The sequence below is a fragment of the Mirounga angustirostris genome, unplaced genomic scaffold (assembly GCF_029215605.1).
Source record: "Mirounga angustirostris isolate CCGP_5_RB_7025 unplaced genomic scaffold, mMirAng1.0.hap1 SCAF_15, whole genome shotgun sequence".
Lineage (NCBI taxonomy): Eukaryota > Metazoa > Chordata > Mammalia > Carnivora > Phocidae > Mirounga > Mirounga angustirostris.
In genome coordinates, this window is record NW_026991723.1 from 30,499,476 (window position 1) to 30,518,857 (window position 19,382).

The 19,382-nt window shown below is 40.6% G+C and overlaps 1 protein-coding gene across 11 annotated transcripts in view; it reads right to left on the reverse strand.

The window, feature by feature from the left end:
- Nucleotides 1–19,382, reverse strand: part of CDC14B (cell division cycle 14B) — a 112,769-nt gene that overhangs the window by 5,823 nt on the left and 87,564 nt on the right. For 3 of the 11 annotated variants that reach the window (XM_045882375.3, XM_045882373.3, XM_045882380.3), the window contains exons 8-13: nt 18,706–18,793; nt 17,956–18,186; nt 13,574–13,712; nt 13,244–13,403; nt 12,450–12,547; nt 2,975–3,091 (exon numbers count right to left, since the gene is read on the reverse strand). In XM_045882375.3, coding sequence (XP_045738331.1) covers nt 2,975–3,091; nt 12,450–12,547; nt 13,244–13,403; nt 13,574–13,712; nt 17,956–18,186; nt 18,706–18,793 — 833 coding nt within the window. Of the gene's footprint in view, nt 1–2,974; nt 3,092–3,778; nt 3,944–7,865; nt 8,012–12,449; nt 12,548–13,243; nt 13,404–13,573; nt 13,713–17,955; nt 18,211–18,705; nt 18,794–19,382 lie in introns of those variants that run through there. The other 8 variants (XM_045882374.3, XM_064579863.1, XM_045882372.3 and 5 more) reach the window with 5 other exon arrangements.

A 19,382-nucleotide genomic window follows, 5' to 3' on the forward strand; every position in this document is an offset into this window, starting at 1 on the left:
AAGTTCCCGTGGAAGGACAGATATGACGATGACGATGATGTGTGAACATCAACCTACAAAGAGAAGGCTTCACAGGTGGCGGGGGGGAGCAGCAGATAGGCAACCCTGGCGCCTTGGAGGCATTTATTTTATACTGAAAGGTGTACTATTTCATTTCCTTGTATTGCTGTCTAAACCAAAGTTTTCTATTCAAAACTTCACAATTATTCCACAATCTTATATTATTTTGTCCTGAATCAGACTATGCACAAATGTGTTAATTCCCTCAGTACCCTCCAACCAAAAATGAATACTATTCAGTACGATAAATGCTTCAGGCTACAGCTTGGCTACCTCAACTCCCACTACTTCCTAGAAGCAGGAAATGGGACCTGTACCTAATGGACTTGGCTACGTTTCATGAGCGGTGGGTGGCTCACAGTTAAGGTGATGTGAACATAGGCCAAAGACCCGAAAGAGGCCAAGGAGACCCTGCATGAAGGGAGGTGGGAAACACACTTGAAACCCAATTCTCTCTCACTGGTTTATTTCTTCGCCCTTCCCAATCTCTGAAAGTCCGTTCTGAGAATTGAAAAGAAGCCTTTTGGTTTTTGGCACTATCCCAAATGCTTGAAAACTGCTTTGCGCCATTTCAAAATTCAGTCAAGTGTATTCAGTCTGAACTCTACTTTCAACCCCTCAGAGCATCTGGTCCAGGGACCTCAGGCAGATGCTCACTGCAACCAGGAACCACCTCTGCTGAGAAGCACAAGTTTAGATCACTAGACAAGACCTAGATGGAAAAACTGCCGTGTGGCCACGCCCCTCAGAGGAACACGGTGTGACTGGGCATGCGTGGTCCTAGCTCCTGGACTCTATTCCTCTGTAGCCTGAAGAGCACAATCCAGAAAAGCAGAAGCAGAATTAAATGTGCAAGACACACTCAACTGTAATGGAAGCCTGAGTAATTATACCTAAAAAAAAAAAAGTTCATTCAAGACATGTCTAACTATCCCCAACAGCAGGCTTTTTATTTGAATTTTTAATAGTTTAATTCACCTAAAAGTGTCAAAGTTAAAATGCTCCCATTTCCCCCTACTTATTGTAAAAAGTTGGAGAAAAAGAAAATGATAAAAAAGTAAAACTCCCGGGGCGCCTGGGTGGCTCAGTTGGTTAAGCGACTGCCTTCGGCTCAGGTCATGATCCTGGAGTCCCGGGATCGAGTCCCGCATCGGGCTCCCTGCTCGTCAGGGAGCCTGCTTCTCCCTCTGACCCTCCCCCCTCTCATGTGCTCTCTCTCTCTCATTCTGTCTCAAATAAATAAATAAAATCTTTAAAAAAAAAATATTAAAAAAAAAAAAAGTAAAACTCCCTAACTGTCCTAACAACTAGAAGAACTGTTAATATTACAGCGTATTTTTCGGTCACCTTATTTCCATACATGCATAGAAATGTATGTATATATAAATATTTAAATATATGTATAATATACACAAACTTACATATTATACATAAATAGATGTATAAACACATACATATATTTGTAGATGTATACATTTCTATGAAGTTTACTGTACATTTACAAAATTAGAGTAATACTTCATAATTTTTATGTGTAGCTCTTTTCACCTACTGCTTCATGAGCATTTATCCAGGCCATTCAGTTTTCTTTAAAAACATGACTCTTGATTCATTTGGCATAATTCAACAATCTTTAGCCCATCTCCTCTTCCTCACGGTTATAAATACTATACTGGTATTATGTTATAATGTACCTAAATCTTTGACTTTTTGTCAGTATTTCTGATATTCTTCTCAAATGAAATCAGAGTAAAAAATTTATGAATATTTGATACCTTTCTATGAAAACTTCAAAATCCCCCAAATTATGAGTTGGTGTCCTCAACTTTACTTGTACTAAGGCACTATCACATTCTTGTGTAAGTAAACATATGTAGTAAAAATCATAATGAAAAAATCAGCAAAGAGGGGGAAATGGCAGAACCGAACAATTCCTTAAAAAACAACAACACACACACACACACAGACACAGAGCTCTCTGGTTTGTAGCAAGTCCCTCAGGACACAGGCTGCTGGGACCTGCCCTAGAGACCAACTCAGCCGTCCCATAGCGTCAAGGATATGAGGGCAGGAAGTTAAAAAGAAGCAAGGAAAATCGTGAAGGATGCTTTAAAGTCTGGTTCAGACTATCTTCAGGCCGCTGGTGGTCTATTGTAAGGGAGGCGCTGGGCCGTGGGCACAGGACCGCACGTGTTGTCGACACCAGGCAAAGATACACAAACACAAAAAGGTGCCCGCCTCCCCCCCCCCCAAGAGGACAGTAAGCAGGTTATCTGCTCTTCCCTCAAAAGGGGACTGCTTCTGGAATGGGTTAGAAATGAAATGTCTGCTTTCAGTTCATGATAAACATCCCAAAACAGCAGTGAGTAATGGATTTGGTCATGGAACATGTGCATTTTCTTGTCATAGCCTGTAATAACGAAGGGAAGGAAGATGCTGGGCTCCGGGTGAAAGCATGAACCCCTGGGTGTGCACTGTGGCCAAGAGACCAGGCCCTAGGTAAACAAGGATTCCAAATTCATTGGAGTTCTCCTATCCCACCATCACACTTATTTGCAGCTAATCCTCCAATTATGCTGCATCTGACATACAGAAAAATTTCCTCCGAGTCCTGACAGAGAGCTTTGGAAATTCAAGAGCTTATAAGTACAACCCTCTCAACTTCCCCATATTCTGACCCCGAGACCACATTTCCAGTGTTGAGAACCACCTCTGAAAAACAAAACAAAACAAACACTACATTAGCAATGGCCCAGATTTTCTTAGATGATGAACAAGTCAAACACATTTGATTAACTTCCTATCACAGTGTCTCTGCTTTCTCCTCTCTTCCTCTCTTCATTTCTATCTCCAGAAGATTAAACTGGAAAACCAATGCTTAGAACTTTTCAGAAGAGTAGGATTCTTTTCTCACCTTTTAAAACTGCTTTTTCTTGAAGCAGATCTGGTAGTTCTTTTAGTAATGCCTGCACTGCCAGAAATGTTAGGTTCAGATGTTTTACAGCTCTGAACACTGGACTGAAGAATTACTCTGAAAACAGTTGGAAAAAAATAAGATTATATTCACTGAAACAATTTTCAAATACTTGACGGAGGAAGGCATCTTTGCACTTTAGTGCAAATTATTTTATTGAGAATTGATAGGATTTTCCATAAACACATTTGCCAAAAAAATCTGAAACACATTTTCACATCAAAGTCTTTTTCATTTCCCCATGAAGGTTATACAAAGATAACTAGAATATACTTTGCTTTTAGAAAACAAATGACCTGGCATTTTAAGCAATTCCCACACCAAAGAAATCAATCAATAAAACAAATTGTTCCCCAAAGTAAAAGTAGATTCTCAGATTTCTAGTCATGAAAGCAAGAAATCATTTAAAAACCCCAAATTCTGAAGAATATGAATACAAAAATCTATAAAATAGTCGCTCTTCAGAAGTGAAAGTATGGGCAATAAACCCCAAATCATACCAATTTTATATAACATTTCAAATTTAAAAAATATATTCAAGCAAAATTTGAATTTCGTCTGGGTTATAACTATTTACTAAATCACTACGTACCATTAACATGAAAGCAAAACTGTTTAAATTTTGTGAAACTTGATTTAAACTCTAAAATAATCCCAAGGAACTGATGCCTATGGGTGTAGGTTGCCCAGGAGGCAAATTCATGAGTCAAAAGAACACCCTCAGATAAAGCCCACATAAAGTACCTTGCTCAAAAGTAGAGGGTGTTTTGTAATTCCTCAATGAATGGTCATAGGGAAAACAGCAGAAAACATCAAAAGATTTTATGTGCAATTCTCTTCTTCAACAGATAATGACCAAAATGCTGAACTGCATACACACACATTTATATATACTCAACTTTTATTTATCTGTAAGAGAAAACACTGCCTTAAAAATAAGCTTCCTCCTCTCCTGTCCAAACAAAAGTGAGAGCCGGTAACAACTTAGGAGGACCCAGCTCGTGAGAGTAAACAGAAACCATTACAACTAACTCGGAGTCCTACTTCCTAAGCCCAAGTTACTGCCATGTTAATTAATAACCAAAGCCAGGGCCTTGAACTGTAGAGAAGATCAGTAAATTCTTAGTATTACCCAAACCACAGTATATTCAGCATTTAGTAAAATGCTTAACTTCTCATCACTAAAAAAAGCAACGGGTAGCCATGTACCAGAGCTGCGGCTGGAGGCCTGCGGTTTCCAAGCTGTTTGGGGAGGGGGGTGGGCTGCTCTCTCAGCTGTTTTGCTTCATCCCCATAGTATTTCTCAAAGCCTATGAAACAGGCCTTCGGTCTCAGAGGGAAACGGATCCTGGGTAAATGAGCCAATGCTTGCCTCAGGATTTCTCACAAAGTTTTATCATTCTAACAACATAGAAAAGGTATATGCAGACAGGTGTTTGATCAAAGAAGGCAACCGATTGCCCTGGTATATGAATTCTACCTCTGAAAACAAGGATTTAAAAATCTTTCTGATCATATCAAATGGGGTGGGGAGGGACAGGAGAATATTTAATGGTCTCTGTTAACAGGATTTGAATATAGAATTTTTCATAAAGAAAAACAAAACCACCACCAAACTTCACCGCTATTTCTGAAGCCCAGGCCCAGCGTGAGGGGCTGCCACTGTGGTCCAGAAGCCTCACACCTGCTTCGCGTCTGCTCCGCGAGGCTCCTGGGTTTTATCTCCATTTATCCAAAGAGAGAAAATGAGACTCCTGTTGGCTTTTTGGAAATACCACACCAACTTCCCAAATAATTTGAGGCCACTTACGGCCGAGAAAGTATAGACAATCACCACACTGTAAAATCATTAACATGAGAATAAAAACAAGAGCCAATATATTACTTGGCTTTAGGAAATTTAAATCGTGATTTCTTAACTACTACCGAAATATTTACTATTTGAAAAACGAAATCGCTGCTAAATCAAATTTCAGGCTGACGGGAAACATCTTTTAAAAAGGATTTCTTTCTCTATAAAACTAATGTAAATAATTCATGTGGATTTTTTGAAAATAAAAGCATGATAGAAATTTGGAATGCATTAATCACACCAGTAGAGATTAGGTCACTAGTTATTTGCATTAACAACAGAGCAATTACTCTATCTGTAGGCTATGCATCAATAAACTGGAAAAACCCCCAGCAACTATACTTAAGATTATTACCTGTGATAAACTACCCACCACACCATACATAAGGTGGCAGAAGCCGGCAGATTTGGTGACGCATTCACTCTGCCACAGGGTATGTGGGAGCCCACTACTTCTCACCTTGTGCAACCCAGGCCGATCACATGGCTTTGCAGAGCAGTATCCTACATACGTATTTTCTCCTTTCCCGGTGCCCATAGTAGTCCCCTCAAAAGATAACTACAAGGATTATACCTGTTTACACCATTGCCACTGCGGAAGGCTTTTGTTTCTGTAAATTCCTTTCCATCTTTCCCTGGCGGAATCCGCAGTCCTACTTTTTAATGTCTTGCCCATACAACAGTTCACCTTCTTTGCAGCCTCTTTTGAGATCCAGTATTCCCAGACTGAGACTTGCAACTTGACGTATCCAGCAAAGCAAGTAACTGACAAGCCAGCTCTCTTCCCTCTCAAACTACAAAATGCTTGAACATAAATGTTCAATTCCAAGAAAAGAATCCATCAGTGCGACTATGTACTATTTACACTTGGTTATCCCCCGACACAAAATAAGCTTTCAAAGTGATGGGCCTGAGGCCCTACAAGCTTCAGACACAGCTTTGCCAGAATCTGATGCAGCCACCTGAGGTGTGGGATAGTCTGATTACCAGGCGTGCCAGGTAACAACCTATCAGGCCACGCTAGGTCATCACAACAGAGGCAAACACCGACCACAGTGCCCGTAAGTAGTCCCCTCAAAAGATAACTACAAGGATTACACCTGTTTACATCATTACTGCTGAAGGCTTTTGTTTCTGTAAATCCCAAATTAATCAGGCAAGCTAAACGGAATACTCTGCTTTGGGTCTACAAACGCAATGGCAAACATCAGTAGTAACAATAAAAAAAAATTATATCTTACATAGAATGCTGAAAAGAAAGGTGTCTGATACAAACCATTTTTAAACTTACCCTGGGAAAAGTAATACAACCACACAGCGCCTAAGTATTATTAGCAACGACTCCACCCGTTTAGAATTCCACCTATTCGAAATACCTTCCCCACTTAGAATAGTTTGAGAATAAATCTATGCAATGCACGATGCTCTTTGAGTCAGAACATGCAGAAATCTAAGCTTACTAAGAGGAATAAAGGGAAAAAAAAACAAAAAGATCATCTATATAAGAAATATTGCATATCTGTGCAATAATAAACTCGTATTAATAAGATATTCAAGAAAATGTCATAATAGGAACATGGTAAGCAGCCTTTCCTTAACTTTGAAAAGAATAGTGTCTGCTGGATTTTTAAGTCTTCTCTAGCCATCTGAAGATACTCCATGAAGCCACAAAGTATGGGAGTTGGTTGCAATGGAATTCCACTTTGGAGGAGATCCTAGAAGGAACTTTCATATTCCTTTACAACTCCCAAGTCCAAGTTGGAACAAGAGAATAAATTCTTGAAATATGAGCTAAGGGAAGAGTTTCAGAGAAAAAAGAATGCAGCCTAGACATAAGAGAGTAGCGGTGAACCACAGTCTCGCAGGACACACCCTCCTTCCTGCGCTCTCGGTGGCAACTGCACGGTGTTCCCCGGGGAAGCTTCCTGCCACATTCTACTGCAGAACAAGTCTGTTCACTGTTAAGGTATTCGTTTAAGGGTGAAAGATATCAAGAGCATACAAAATCTGCTATATTCACCTAATAAGGGCGTTTTGATTACTTCTGGGAAAGGAAAGTGGGAGGAAGTAGGCACAGCGACGGTCATGCAGAAACACGAGGCTAAACAAGGGACTCCAGTCTTCTCTGCTGTCCTATTTTCATTTAACATCATTTTTGAAAACTGTACTAACTGTCCTCCCTACAGGGCAGGATGTGAAATGAAGCCAAGGAGAAGATTCTGCTTACTCAAGACAGAAGACTTAGCAGGGAAGCAGCTGCGGCTAAGAGCGCTGTGTCCAACGGCAGAGTTGGAGGTGAAACACCATGCAACACTCACTAGTTGCAAAAGCAAATCTCTACCAACAGCAGAAAAGCAGCAGGCAGATTCTTTTTTTTTTTTTTTTTAAGATTTTATTTATTTATTTTACAGAGAGAGAGAGAGTGAGAGCACAAGCAGGGGGAGCGGCAGGCAGAGGGAGAGGGAGAAGCAGGCTCCCCACTGAGCAGAGAGCCCGATGTGGGGCTTGATCCCAGGACCCTGGGACCATGACCTGAGCCGAAGGCAGATGCTTAACTGACTGAGCCACCCAGGCACCCCGGGCAAATTCTTTTTTGCTAGATTGAAAAAGATATGCTGAAGATATTTACTCTGGAAAATTAGAGGAAACTGACTGAAAGAAAACCACCCCAATTATCCTGAACTATTTTTGATAGGGAAAAGAAACTATTTCAGTGACTTTATAAATTGTTATTTCAAAAAATGCATTAAGAGTAAGCACAATTTAAAAACAAAACTTATTATTTTTAATATCCCTATAGGAAAGGATCAGGGAAGACCTTCCGCCACCACCATCCCATTAATTGAGAAGTTTCAGAAAAAGAATCTTTGAAAAGAGGCAAACCAACAAAGCTAGGAGAGCTGACAGTGAGAAAAACATGCACCATGAGAAACACTCTGTCCACCAGAGGTGACCACATAAATAGAAGGGGACACTTACACAGCAGCTATTGGTCAAAGGGTCCCGACGGCTACTGTGTTCTGAAACCATCAAGACAGAATAGCAGGATGGGAAGAATGTAGTCACAAACAATCCACCAGATGACAACACTACACAGTGCAGAGGTCAGCACAGCTAGGGAACATCTGGAAAGGGGTGAAGGGGAAAGAACAGATGTTCAAATTGGGAAGCCAAAATAAATAAAATAATAAATAAATAAAGCCACGTGTGAATTTTAGACACCCTGTGATAGATACAAAGGGGTGGGAAACAAGGATGGAGTTTTGCCATTTTATGTTGGGGAGAAAATGCTATCTTCAGTTTTAAATTGATTTACTATTTGGTAACGAAAGATTAGACCCAATCTCTAGCTGGATAACTGCCCCAAGTTAACTTAATTGTATGATACAGAAACCAGAGTTGTAGTTACAGGATTGAAATTCTTCAAAAAGCACAAGATATGCACACACAGAAAACTAAACCAAATCAGAGGAAAAGGAGAGAAAACCAGCCAAACAAGAAACCCTGGACTGATCATTAACAGTGATTCACTGGAGGCACAATTATGAATGAACACAGCATAGCAGAACTGATCTCATTTCAACGCAGTCCCACACCGGATCATCTAGGAGTTAAGGCAAACTGCATACTCTGAAAATAAGGACTAGAGAAGCACACTGAACCCTGGGCAACACAAAATGGGGAAAATCTCCCCTACATATCAACATTAGATAAATTTCCTCAGTTGTTTTCCTTATTCATTTCCCTCTTGTGGCCAAACTTGGCTTTCAGTTCAGTATTTCCTAATCCAGTGGTCTCGTTTTTGGCAGTGAAGAAGAAAATCTCAGTCTGAAGAGTGGTGACTCTGTCCAGCTACTTCCAAATGGTCACTAGGACACATCTGTGACCAAACATAAAAGGCTCTATTGAGCATTTGCTTTGTGCAAGTACTGTGCTGATCGAGTCATAAATGACTGGTCTTGCTTACTATGTGATCTTTATCGGTGTCCTTGTCATCTTAGTCACTGAACAGGTACCCTATATGGTATCTAACGACAAGGGACCACACTACGGATGGACCTGAAATCAAATTTAACCTCACCCTGCAAGTTACACCTGGCACCAGCTCATTTACTAGTTCTACAAAAACAAAAATCTACTAATATATGTTAAGATTACAGGGGCTTAGTATTTAGACAGAATAGAATAGAATAACTGGCCCAGGAACACTAGAGGACTCTCTATCCACCCCAAGTTTCATTTGCAGTTACTGATTTAACAGTGATCTTAAAGGCAGAATGGTCTGAATATCCAAGTGTCTCCGTCACAGATTTTTCATTGTTCTTCTACGAAAGCTTACGGCATAAGAATTATTTTCCAATGATGAGAGCACACCCATCCATCTGTGCTGTTCAGGGAGATTTAAAGCAAATTAGATCTGTATTTTCACCTTATTCCCAGGTAGGGAACCCTTGACTCTTCATGCACCATTTCATTTAACCCTAACAAACCTAGCAGAAATGATCAGTATGCAGAAAGCCAGGCAGCATGGATGAAGTTATAAAATCTACCAAATCTATTTTAGCACAGACAGTAATATATTTGCCATCACGGTGCTACATCATTTACTGTCTTCATGATAGTCGGGATAAATAAAGCCATTTACTGTCTTCGTGATAGTCGGGATCAGTCAGACTCTCTGAGAAAAGCACTACCTTACAGTATCTAACAACTTTAACTCTCCCCCAAATACTGTTTGTAAAATAGGAAACAATAATTGGAATGCTATTTTGAGTAGTATAAACTTGCTCTTAAGAATCACCAGTACTTACATATTTTTCACTAACTTTCCTTCTTATAAGTCTTCTCATTCGGCTAAGGACCAATAGTGAAGCAAAATAGGTTACCCACAGTGATAGAGGGGTCAACATCAGGAGGTGGGGACTGAACTTAAATTTCTCAACCCAAGCTGCTATTGAAAACTCTCTCTCTCTTTTATTCCTAAAATAATACCACCACTTGGGAAGGAAAGGCAATCCCCAACTGACCTCTTCTTCTAGGGCCAGAAGAACTACACATAAGAGCAAAAGAGAGGATTCCAACAGCAAGGAGGGTCTGAAAAAGCAGAGGAAGGGATAAGTAAAATGTTGTAGAGGAGGAGGGAGGGAAATCTACCCAGAGTAATCTAAAATTCCCCAAGGTTTTTACACTTATGAGCTTAAAAGGATTTTAGCATTTTGTTTTTTCCTTTAAAAGTGTGGCCTAAAAGTTTAATTTTGTGTATGGGAGGGGGACAGCTTGGGAGCTATTCTACTGGTTTTAAGATTACAATTACAACTAAAGGGATCTTGAACTAGTGCTTTATTTTTTTTTAACTTTGCTTTATTACTTTTTTTAACTTTCACCATTTTCCTTGGTTGAGAACTTACGCCAAATGCTTCAGAGAAAAAGGCCAATGTCCTTCTGGGGGTAAGGTGGGGTGTAACTCCGTAATAAGTGATAGCAGAGGCTGGTCTCTCCTTCAGCCATCACTGACCACTCAGCTTTCACCCTGGGACACCTCACACACCAAGGTGAATGTGATCACATCTACTGTCGCCTTCTGGTTTCCAACAATATTTCGAATTTTAGGCTTCATTCATTGTTTTATTTTATATTGCCACAAACCTCATCAGCTATGAAAGAGACCTTTATCGTCTCATCTGTAGAAAAGGGCAGCAAGTGACGTGAACTCTCTGGAACACATATTCACAAGGTAGCAGACTCAGAGTTGCTGAAGGAAATTTCCTATAAGCCCTATTTATAACAGGAACTTTTGACTAAGCAGAATTCCCATCACAACTCCCAACTTGACTTTTCATCAGAAGCTTTTGAGAAATAAACTGATGCTGCAGATTCATAAAAACAAAACAAAAAACCTGGGCACAACTAAAAGCAACCCACAAATCACCCATTTCCTAGGGCTTGTGACTCAAAGCCCCGGACCAGCAGTGCGTGCGATACCTGGCAGCTTGCAGTCACAGACCACACCCCAGGCCCAAAACCATAACCTGCTTTCTGACAAGCTCCCAGGAGACTCAAACGCACGGTGAAGTTTGAGCACTGCTCTAGGGAAGTACCTACCCCTATCATGCCTCCTCTGGCCTCAGAAGGATTATCTGAAGGGACTACAATATTTCTAAATAAAAAGAACCATGAAGGCCTTAGATGAAGACTTATGAAATTAAAATCAAATGGCATTTGGAGTTAAATAAAGGACATAAAATGCACCACTCTTAAAGCTTTCTCAGTTAAGTGCTGCACCACCACCACCACACTATTGAGAAGGCTTAGTGAATGCCTATCATCCGTACTGACACTTCTCATTCACACGGCCCTTTGTAACGTCATCCTTTTCCGTGGGTCTTTTAAGAACGTTCCACAGCAGGGGCCCATGAAGACACATGCCTTCTGTGTAACTCTACTTTGGAACTTTAGATAACAAGGAGGTGCCAGTGAAGAACCACTGTTAATTAAAAAGAAGGCCTGTTCTTCTCTGCCATGAACATTTATGATGTCATTAGGTCCTTACCATATTACAGATGATTACTGAACAAAATGACATGTCTCCATCACCAAAAAAAATTAAAAAAACGAAAAAACCATAACTGGAGGGGTGCCTGGGCGGCTCAGTCGGTTAAGCGTCTGATGCTTGATTTCAGCTCAGGTCATGATCTCAGGGCTGTGAGACTGAGCCTTGTGCTGGGCTCCACACTGGGCATGGAGCCTGCTTAAGATGCTCTCTCTCCCTCCCCATCCCCCACCCCCAAAAAAGAAAAAAAAAACATAACCAGAAATGTGGTACCCCACATTGAAAAGGAAGGTTACTATAAGGAAGGAATCCAACAGCATAAATGAAAGCATATACTAAAGAATATACTATAAAAAAGTACAATGGCCAAGTCTTTAAATTCTACATATTTTTCTAATGATCCTAGATGTTCCATGAGGTTGAATCCCAACTAGCACTTACATAATCAAGTACAGGTGGGCATACACATACTAACTATAAAACTTCCTATCCCCATACTAAACCTTCTTCTGTAACTTGAGTAACTCCTCAAACAAAAAATTAATACAAAATTATTATTTAATCTAGTTCATTATTGCCCTAAAATAATAGGACAGTAAGCCACATGTCATCACTGATTAAATTCTACCATATCCAAACAAACTGTCTATAATATGGTAGTGAATTTAAGGACATTCACAATTTCAGTAACGATGGACAAATGTGTTATTCTGTGGTTTACCTCTGCTGCCACTCTCCTGAGGATGTCACGTGGTGCTTATCCATGGAGAAAAAGCATTCCCAATACTGCTTTCCTATGTACAGGCCGGTGAGGTTACAACAGAAGACGGAGATAAAGGACAGCCAAGAGCTTCCTGGGCAACACCCCTCGATTCTAAATAATGTAAATAACCATTGCGAAGTGGCATAATGGGCATGTGACCATGGAGAAAAACGTACAGGAAAAAAATGCTCATGAAGGACTTCATATACATATTAAATAACAGCAACCACACAAAGGAAACCAGACTCACGTGAGGGGAATAGCGTTTGGTTTTGACTGTCTTCTGCTTTTCAGGGCCCGCAGTCTATCACCTTGTGTCACTCCATGGATTTCGTCATCATCACTGTACTGTGTAAGTAAAGAAACACTGAGCTAGTGACTTAAGTTGGACTTATTAAGGGAGTAAAGCATAGCAGCTACATTTATCCATATAGACACATACAAATAAACTGCTGAACTCTAAAAAACTTTGCTGCTTTCAAAATAAAGCTACAGGTTGCATTTCAAGACAACCACATGTTGACTTTACAGACACAGAACCCACCAGCACTCTTGTTATAAAACATACCGACTGTGAGGAGGCATAATGGGTTTTCAATAATGAAAACATTCTTTTTACAATTTCACGATCCACTTACCACCAGTCACTATGGTACCACTACCCCCTAAACTCTGATTCTTTAAAGTTTTCCATTTGAGAACAACTGGTTCCCTAAATCAGCTGCTGCAAAATGGGAAGGTGGGGCAACGGGGCCCACAGGGAAGCGTCACTAGGTCCATCTAAAGAGCTTACTTCACATACCTCTTTTTTCCAGTGCCTAGTGAGTAAACAAACAATTTTAGTTTTATGAACATATGACCTTATTTTAACTATTCTGAGTAAAAAGTTCCTAGAGTGGGCTATAAGTATTAAAAAAAAAATATGTGACGATAATCCCTCAAAATGTGCTTTATTATTTTTATCTACAATTTTCCCCATGCCCTATAAGGTCCTCAACAGCAGTGAAAACAATGGCAACAGCGTGATGGGGATGGTTCGATTACCAGTTCGGGTTCTTGCTTGTCTTGATTCTCGACCCCATTGATTGAAATGTCATCAACAGCCAAGAGGAGTTTTGAGACAGCTGCTCTGTGTTTTCCATTCTCCTGACCCCTTAACTTTTGACGAAAATAGTCACCGTCCAACCAGAGGCTTGCCTGTTTCCTAGAGCATTTAAATAACATCAAAATACAGCTTTTTCAGAAAGACACATGCAAACGACTCTCTCCTACAGACTATCTGTTGTTACTGGAGACTAAGAAAAATCCTACTTCCCATCATTTTCCAGACCCATGTGTTCCCTGAGGAATTACGAAAGTTCTCTGTCTACTTACATCACCAAAAATTGTTGCTGTGGTCCGATCACTGAGCCAGGCCTGCAGATTCTGACCCAAGCGATGGTCTCAGCTGCTGTCATCCTGTAATGCTTCATGATGTAGCAAGCTATCAGAGTGCCTGTTCGTCCAAGGCCAGCTAGAGAAAGAAACAAGCCAAAGGGACCTGGTCTCATGGACTCCAGAACTGTGTTGGGTAGGTACAATGTTTTAGAAGGCTTCCCATGATTCTGCGTCCCTCAACAGTGGTTCTCAAGTTTGGATGCACACAGTAATCTCCTGAAGAGTGTTAAAAAATACTGGGTCTCACCGCCAGAATTCTGATTTAATTGGTATGGGATACAGCCTGGACATGGAGATCACTAACATCCCCCAGAGAGTGGTCAACAGTGAAAATCACTTTTTCGAAGCAATGATTCTCAGTAAGTGCACTGTTTTCTACTCTGGGTTTTCCGTTAACGGTACCACCATCTTTCCAAACTCATGGGCTTAAACTTTTACATTTTTCCCCTCATCCAATAGTTTTTTCTACTCTACTTTTATTCCCATTTTCACATGGGTTTCTTTTTTAACTCTATTCCTGCTGTCCTCCTTTACTCTCATCTACACTATGATCTTTACCTCCTGTGATGGTTAATTTTGTATGTCAGCCTGGCAGGTGTATTTGGAGGAGACTGATATTTAGATCTGTGACTAAGCAGATTACCCTCCATAATGTGGGTGGGGGTCTGAAGAGAACAACAAGACTGGCTTCCCCAAGCTAGAGAGAATTCTCCAACAGCCTGCTTTCAGATTTAAGCTGCACCATTGGCTCTCCTAGGTCTCTAGCCTGCCAACTCACATGACAGATTTTGTACCTGTCAGCCTCCATATTCACGAGCCAGTTCTTTATAATACATCTCTTTATATCTACATCCCATTGGTTCTAATTTCTCTGGAAAACCCTGACTTAAGACAGATTTTGGTATTGCGAAATGGTGTGCTACTTTAACATATATAAAAATGGGAAGGAGCTCTGGAATTGGAACTGTAGAAGTCTGGAAGTTTTAAGGCACAATGTTAGAAAAAACTTAGACCGCCTTGAAGGGGCTGTTGGTAAGGAATATGGGTGTTAATGGTGATTCTGATTCTGACTCAGATGGGAATGAAGAATATGTTATTGGAAACCAGAAGAAAGGCAATCCTTGTTAGAAAATGGAAGAAAAAAAAAAAACCTGACTAAATTGTTTTAGTGCTTTATGGAAGGTAGAACTTGTGAGTGACAACCTTGGATATTTAGCAAAGGAGCTTTATAAGCAAAGTATTGAAGTACAGCCTGGTTTCTCCTTATGATAGTAAAACGTGAGGAAGACAGATAAACTGAAGAAGGAATCGTTAAGCAAAACAGAAACTAAACATTTAGAAAATTCTAGGCCTATCCATATTGCAAACAGTGAGAAAGTATGTTCTGGAAAGAACACTAAGGGTATGGTCAATGATCCACTCCATAAAGGGATTACCTATGGATCTAATCAGCCATCTCAGCAGAAGCCAAAAACAGTGTTGGGACTGATTATACCAAGCAGACACACTGCCAGTCTGAACTCATGGAGATACACACAGGATGAAATAAAGGAAGGCCTGAAAGCCTGAAACCTGAAAGTTTCTGGGATTCTAATAGGACTAATAGAAATATCTCACTGGAAACATGCCCCTCATCCTTCAAGAAAAGGGAAGCATAACCCCAAGGGACCAACAAGGCTGCCACTGCCACCGTAAGCCCGGGGACAAGGCTGTCTAGTCCTGGGTTTCAAACGGTAGGGCCAGCTCTGTGGTGCGTGGGCCAGGCTGCTCCTGCCCACAACCTCAGGGGCACGGCTGCTACCCATGTGGGCCTGCGTGACAGGGAATGAACCAGATCATCCATTCTGAGCCTTAAGATCTATTAGCATTTGCCTTGCCAGGTTTTGGAGTTGCTTGGGACCGTTCAGACCTTTCTTCTTCCTGATTTCTCTCATTTGGAATGGGAACGCCTACTCTGTGGGTGTCCCACTATTGTATTCTAGACACGCTTCACTTGCCAGGTTCCACAGTTCACAGCTGGGGAAGAATTCTGTCTTAGGAAGAATTGTACCTGTAGTGTCATCCATTATCTTAGAGGATATTTAGATGAGACTTCGGACCTGGAACTGATTTTGGAATGGATTAAGTCTTTGGAGGCTGCTGGGATGGGCTGTCATACGAGGACAGGAAATATTGGGTAACCAGAGAACACAATGTTATGGACTGAACTGTGTCCGCTGCTCCCTGCCTCTCCAAAAATCCACGTTGAAGTCGTAACTCCCACTGTGACTATCTCTGGGAAAAAGGCCTTATGGAGGTAATTAAGGTTAAATAAGGTCACGTGGGGAAAGCCCCAAATCCAATAGGACTAGTGTCCTTAGCAGAAGAGGAAGGCACATCAGGAGTTGAGTGTATACAGAGGACAAAAAGAAGGCAGCTGCCTGCAATCCAGGAAGACGCCTCACCAGAAATCAACCTTACCAGCGTCTTCATCTTAGATTTCTAGCCTCTGAAACTGTGAAACAGTAATTTTTGTTTAAGCCACACAGTCTGTGGTACTCTGCTGTGGTCCCCCAAGCAAATTAATACTCCCTAAAATCCAAGCTTTACACGGCCATCAGTTTTCTTCCAAAACAAAGATCCAGTCATATCAAATCCTCTTCAGGTTTTTAACTGGCCACCAGTCAACCTCAGGGTTTCTCAACCTCAGCACTATTAACATTTGGGGCCGGCGTGAGTGCTGTCCTGTGCCCTGTGGGCTATTTAAGAGCATCACTGGTCTCTTCCCACCAGAGACCAGTAGCATCCTCCCACCAGTTTGTGAAAACGAAAAAAATGTCTTCAGACATTGCCAAATGTCTGCTGGGGGGCGCAGAACCACCCTGAATGAGGGTGAGAATAACCTCAACTGCTTATTATAATTTAAAAAATTATAACCAGTGTTAGATTTATTTATTCTTTTAAATTGTGGTAAAATATACATGACATAAAGTTTACCATTTTTGTTCATGCATCATTTTCCTGGTTTTATTTCTGTTTCCTTTTAGCTCACTGTGCATTTTTAAATCAGCTGTTTCAAATTCTTTGCCCAGTAATTCAAAAATCTAGGCTTCTTTATGGTCGGAGTCTGGAGATCATTTTAACCATTTTAAGGGTACATTTCAGTGGCATTAACCAATTCATTGCTGTGCAGCCATTACCACCATGGCCTCTGTGTACTCGAGACAAATATGTATTCCCTTGTTGGGGGGCAGTGTTCTGAGTGTGTCTCTTATTTCTAGTTGGTTTATTTATTTATTTATTTATTTATTTATTTTTAAGATTTTATTTATTTATTTAAGAGAGAGAGAATGAGAGACAGAGAGCAGGAGAGGGAGGAGGGTCAGAGGGAGAAGCAGACTCCCCGCTGAGCAGAGAGCCCGATGCGGGACTCGATCCCGGGACCCCGGGACCATGACCTGAGCCGAAGGCAGACGCTCGACCAACTGAGCCACCCAGGCGCCCTCTAGTTGGTTTATTAACGTGTTGTTCAAATCCTCTATTTCCTATTTCCTTACTGATCCTCTATCTGGTTGCTTTTTTCCATTATTAAATGTGGGAGAAGTTAAATAAACCCTAGTACATCATACAATTATTAGTACACAATCATTCATTCAATAAATACTTATTAAGTGCCAAAGCACTGCTTTAGCTGCTGAAAACATAGCAACTTGTTAGAATATAAGCTCCACAAAGACAAACTCTCAGAGTCTGCTCTGCTCACTGACATATTTTAGAACATATCAAACAAAAGGCCCTGAATAGGTATTTGAGGAATAAATGAATGCATATCTTTTTTTCTTTTAAGATTTTATTCACTTATTTTAGGGAGACAGAGAGAAAGCGCACATGTGAGAAAGCAGGAGGAGAGGCAGAGGGAGAGGGAGAGAATCTCAAGCAGACTCCCTGCTGAGCACGAGCCTGACAAGTGACTCGATCTCACGACCCTGAGATCACAACCTGAGCCGAAACCAAGAGTTGGACGCTTAACCAACTGAGCCACCCTGGCACCCCTAAATGAATGCATTTCAGTGTGATTAAGGTTTTGTAGGGTTACCAATGAATACAACTTAGATTGTACTTTTCATATGAAATTAGGGTTTTAAAAGCATTCTGTATAGGCACAGCTTTTTCATGTCAATCATACCTCAATAAAGTGGTTTTAAGAAAAAAGCAACTTACAAAAAACAACAAGAAAGGATGCTTCATGTGTCCTGGCATATAATCTAAATGGGCATGGTGTGTCTCTAAACATACATACATGCATGTCCACCATTCTTTAACCAGCCTTGCAAACATACCTTTACAATGTACTGCAATAGTGCCCTCTGCATTTTCACAAATATCCAGAAATTCTTTGACAATGGCATCAGTAGGGGTGCTGCCATCCGCGAAGAAAAGATCGTAGTGATCGAAACCAGCCTTCGTAAAGCGTTTGGCATCATACATCCTTTTATTCAGACGAATAATGGTAGTAACGTTGTGATTCTTAAAATATGGAATATAAGCCTCTGGAGAATGTTGGTGGTACCCTACATAGAGAAATTCACCAGATGCTGTCAAGTGCAGAAAAAAAAAAACAATGGGTAACAATTTCACCTGTAAATGGGTGGAAAGAGTATCTGGACTAGGATTGAACACCAATTTGATTATAACTGGAAAAGCAGTATTTTTTTTTTTCAAAGATTTTATTTATTTATTTGAGAGAGAGAATGAGATAGAGAGAGAGAGCATGAGAGGGGTGAGGGTCAGAGTGAGAAGCAGACTCCCTGCTGAGCAGGGAGCCCGATGCGGGACTCGATCCCGGGACTCCAGGATCATGACCTGAGCCGAAGGCAGTCGCTTAACCAACTGAGCCACCCAGGCACCCGAAAAGCAGTAATTTAAGAAGTTAAAAGCCAGGCAGAATGATGTACTAAAATGACCAAGTATATTTAAATAATTAAGACAGACAAGCGTGGTTTAACTCTTTGGACTCTTTCAAAGGAAAAATATAGGATGGATACTTCTTTTAATAACAAAACTGTACTAGGTTCCCTAGTTTCACATACCACTTTCAAGTCTGGTTCTTGAATGAGGTCCACAGAAGGCAATAAATCGGTCTGGTATTATCCAATTTAAATCTCCATTTTCTGCTTTCTGCAAATGGAAGATCAGTACAATTCATTTTTAGACTTCATCTCCTGTCCCCATCCCTTCTCAATACTGAGTGTCTGAAGGACTTCAAATCCATTTTCTTTAGCACAAAAACTGTTTATAAATGACCAGGAGACAGGAAACTAAAATTTAGCCTCCTATTAATATTCCCAGGGAAGAGTTAGTTAACTTCCCCTGGTCCTAATCACTGTTCTTAAAACAGTATTTGTTTTCTAGGGTAGTCAGCCTTTGGAAAATAGAGCTGACTGCTGCTACCTAAAATATACCTAAGTATTTTGGTTATTTTATCCACGTAAATTCTCATATGGTTGCTGCTACTTAATAAGAAAGCAAAGTTTTTTTACTGTGAGGGAATCCAGAAACTTCCCTATTTTCCTGAATGACTAACTGGCTTCCAATATGAGCAATCTTGACTCCTTCAACAAAGGGAAAAAAACAAAATTCTTGATTTCTCCATATTTACACCTTACTTCTAGAGAGACACACTTCCATCATTTTGTTAGCTATTTAGTAAGAGGGTCAATGAGAAATCTGCACCAGGAAATTTGAAATTACAAGTACAGTAAGATCA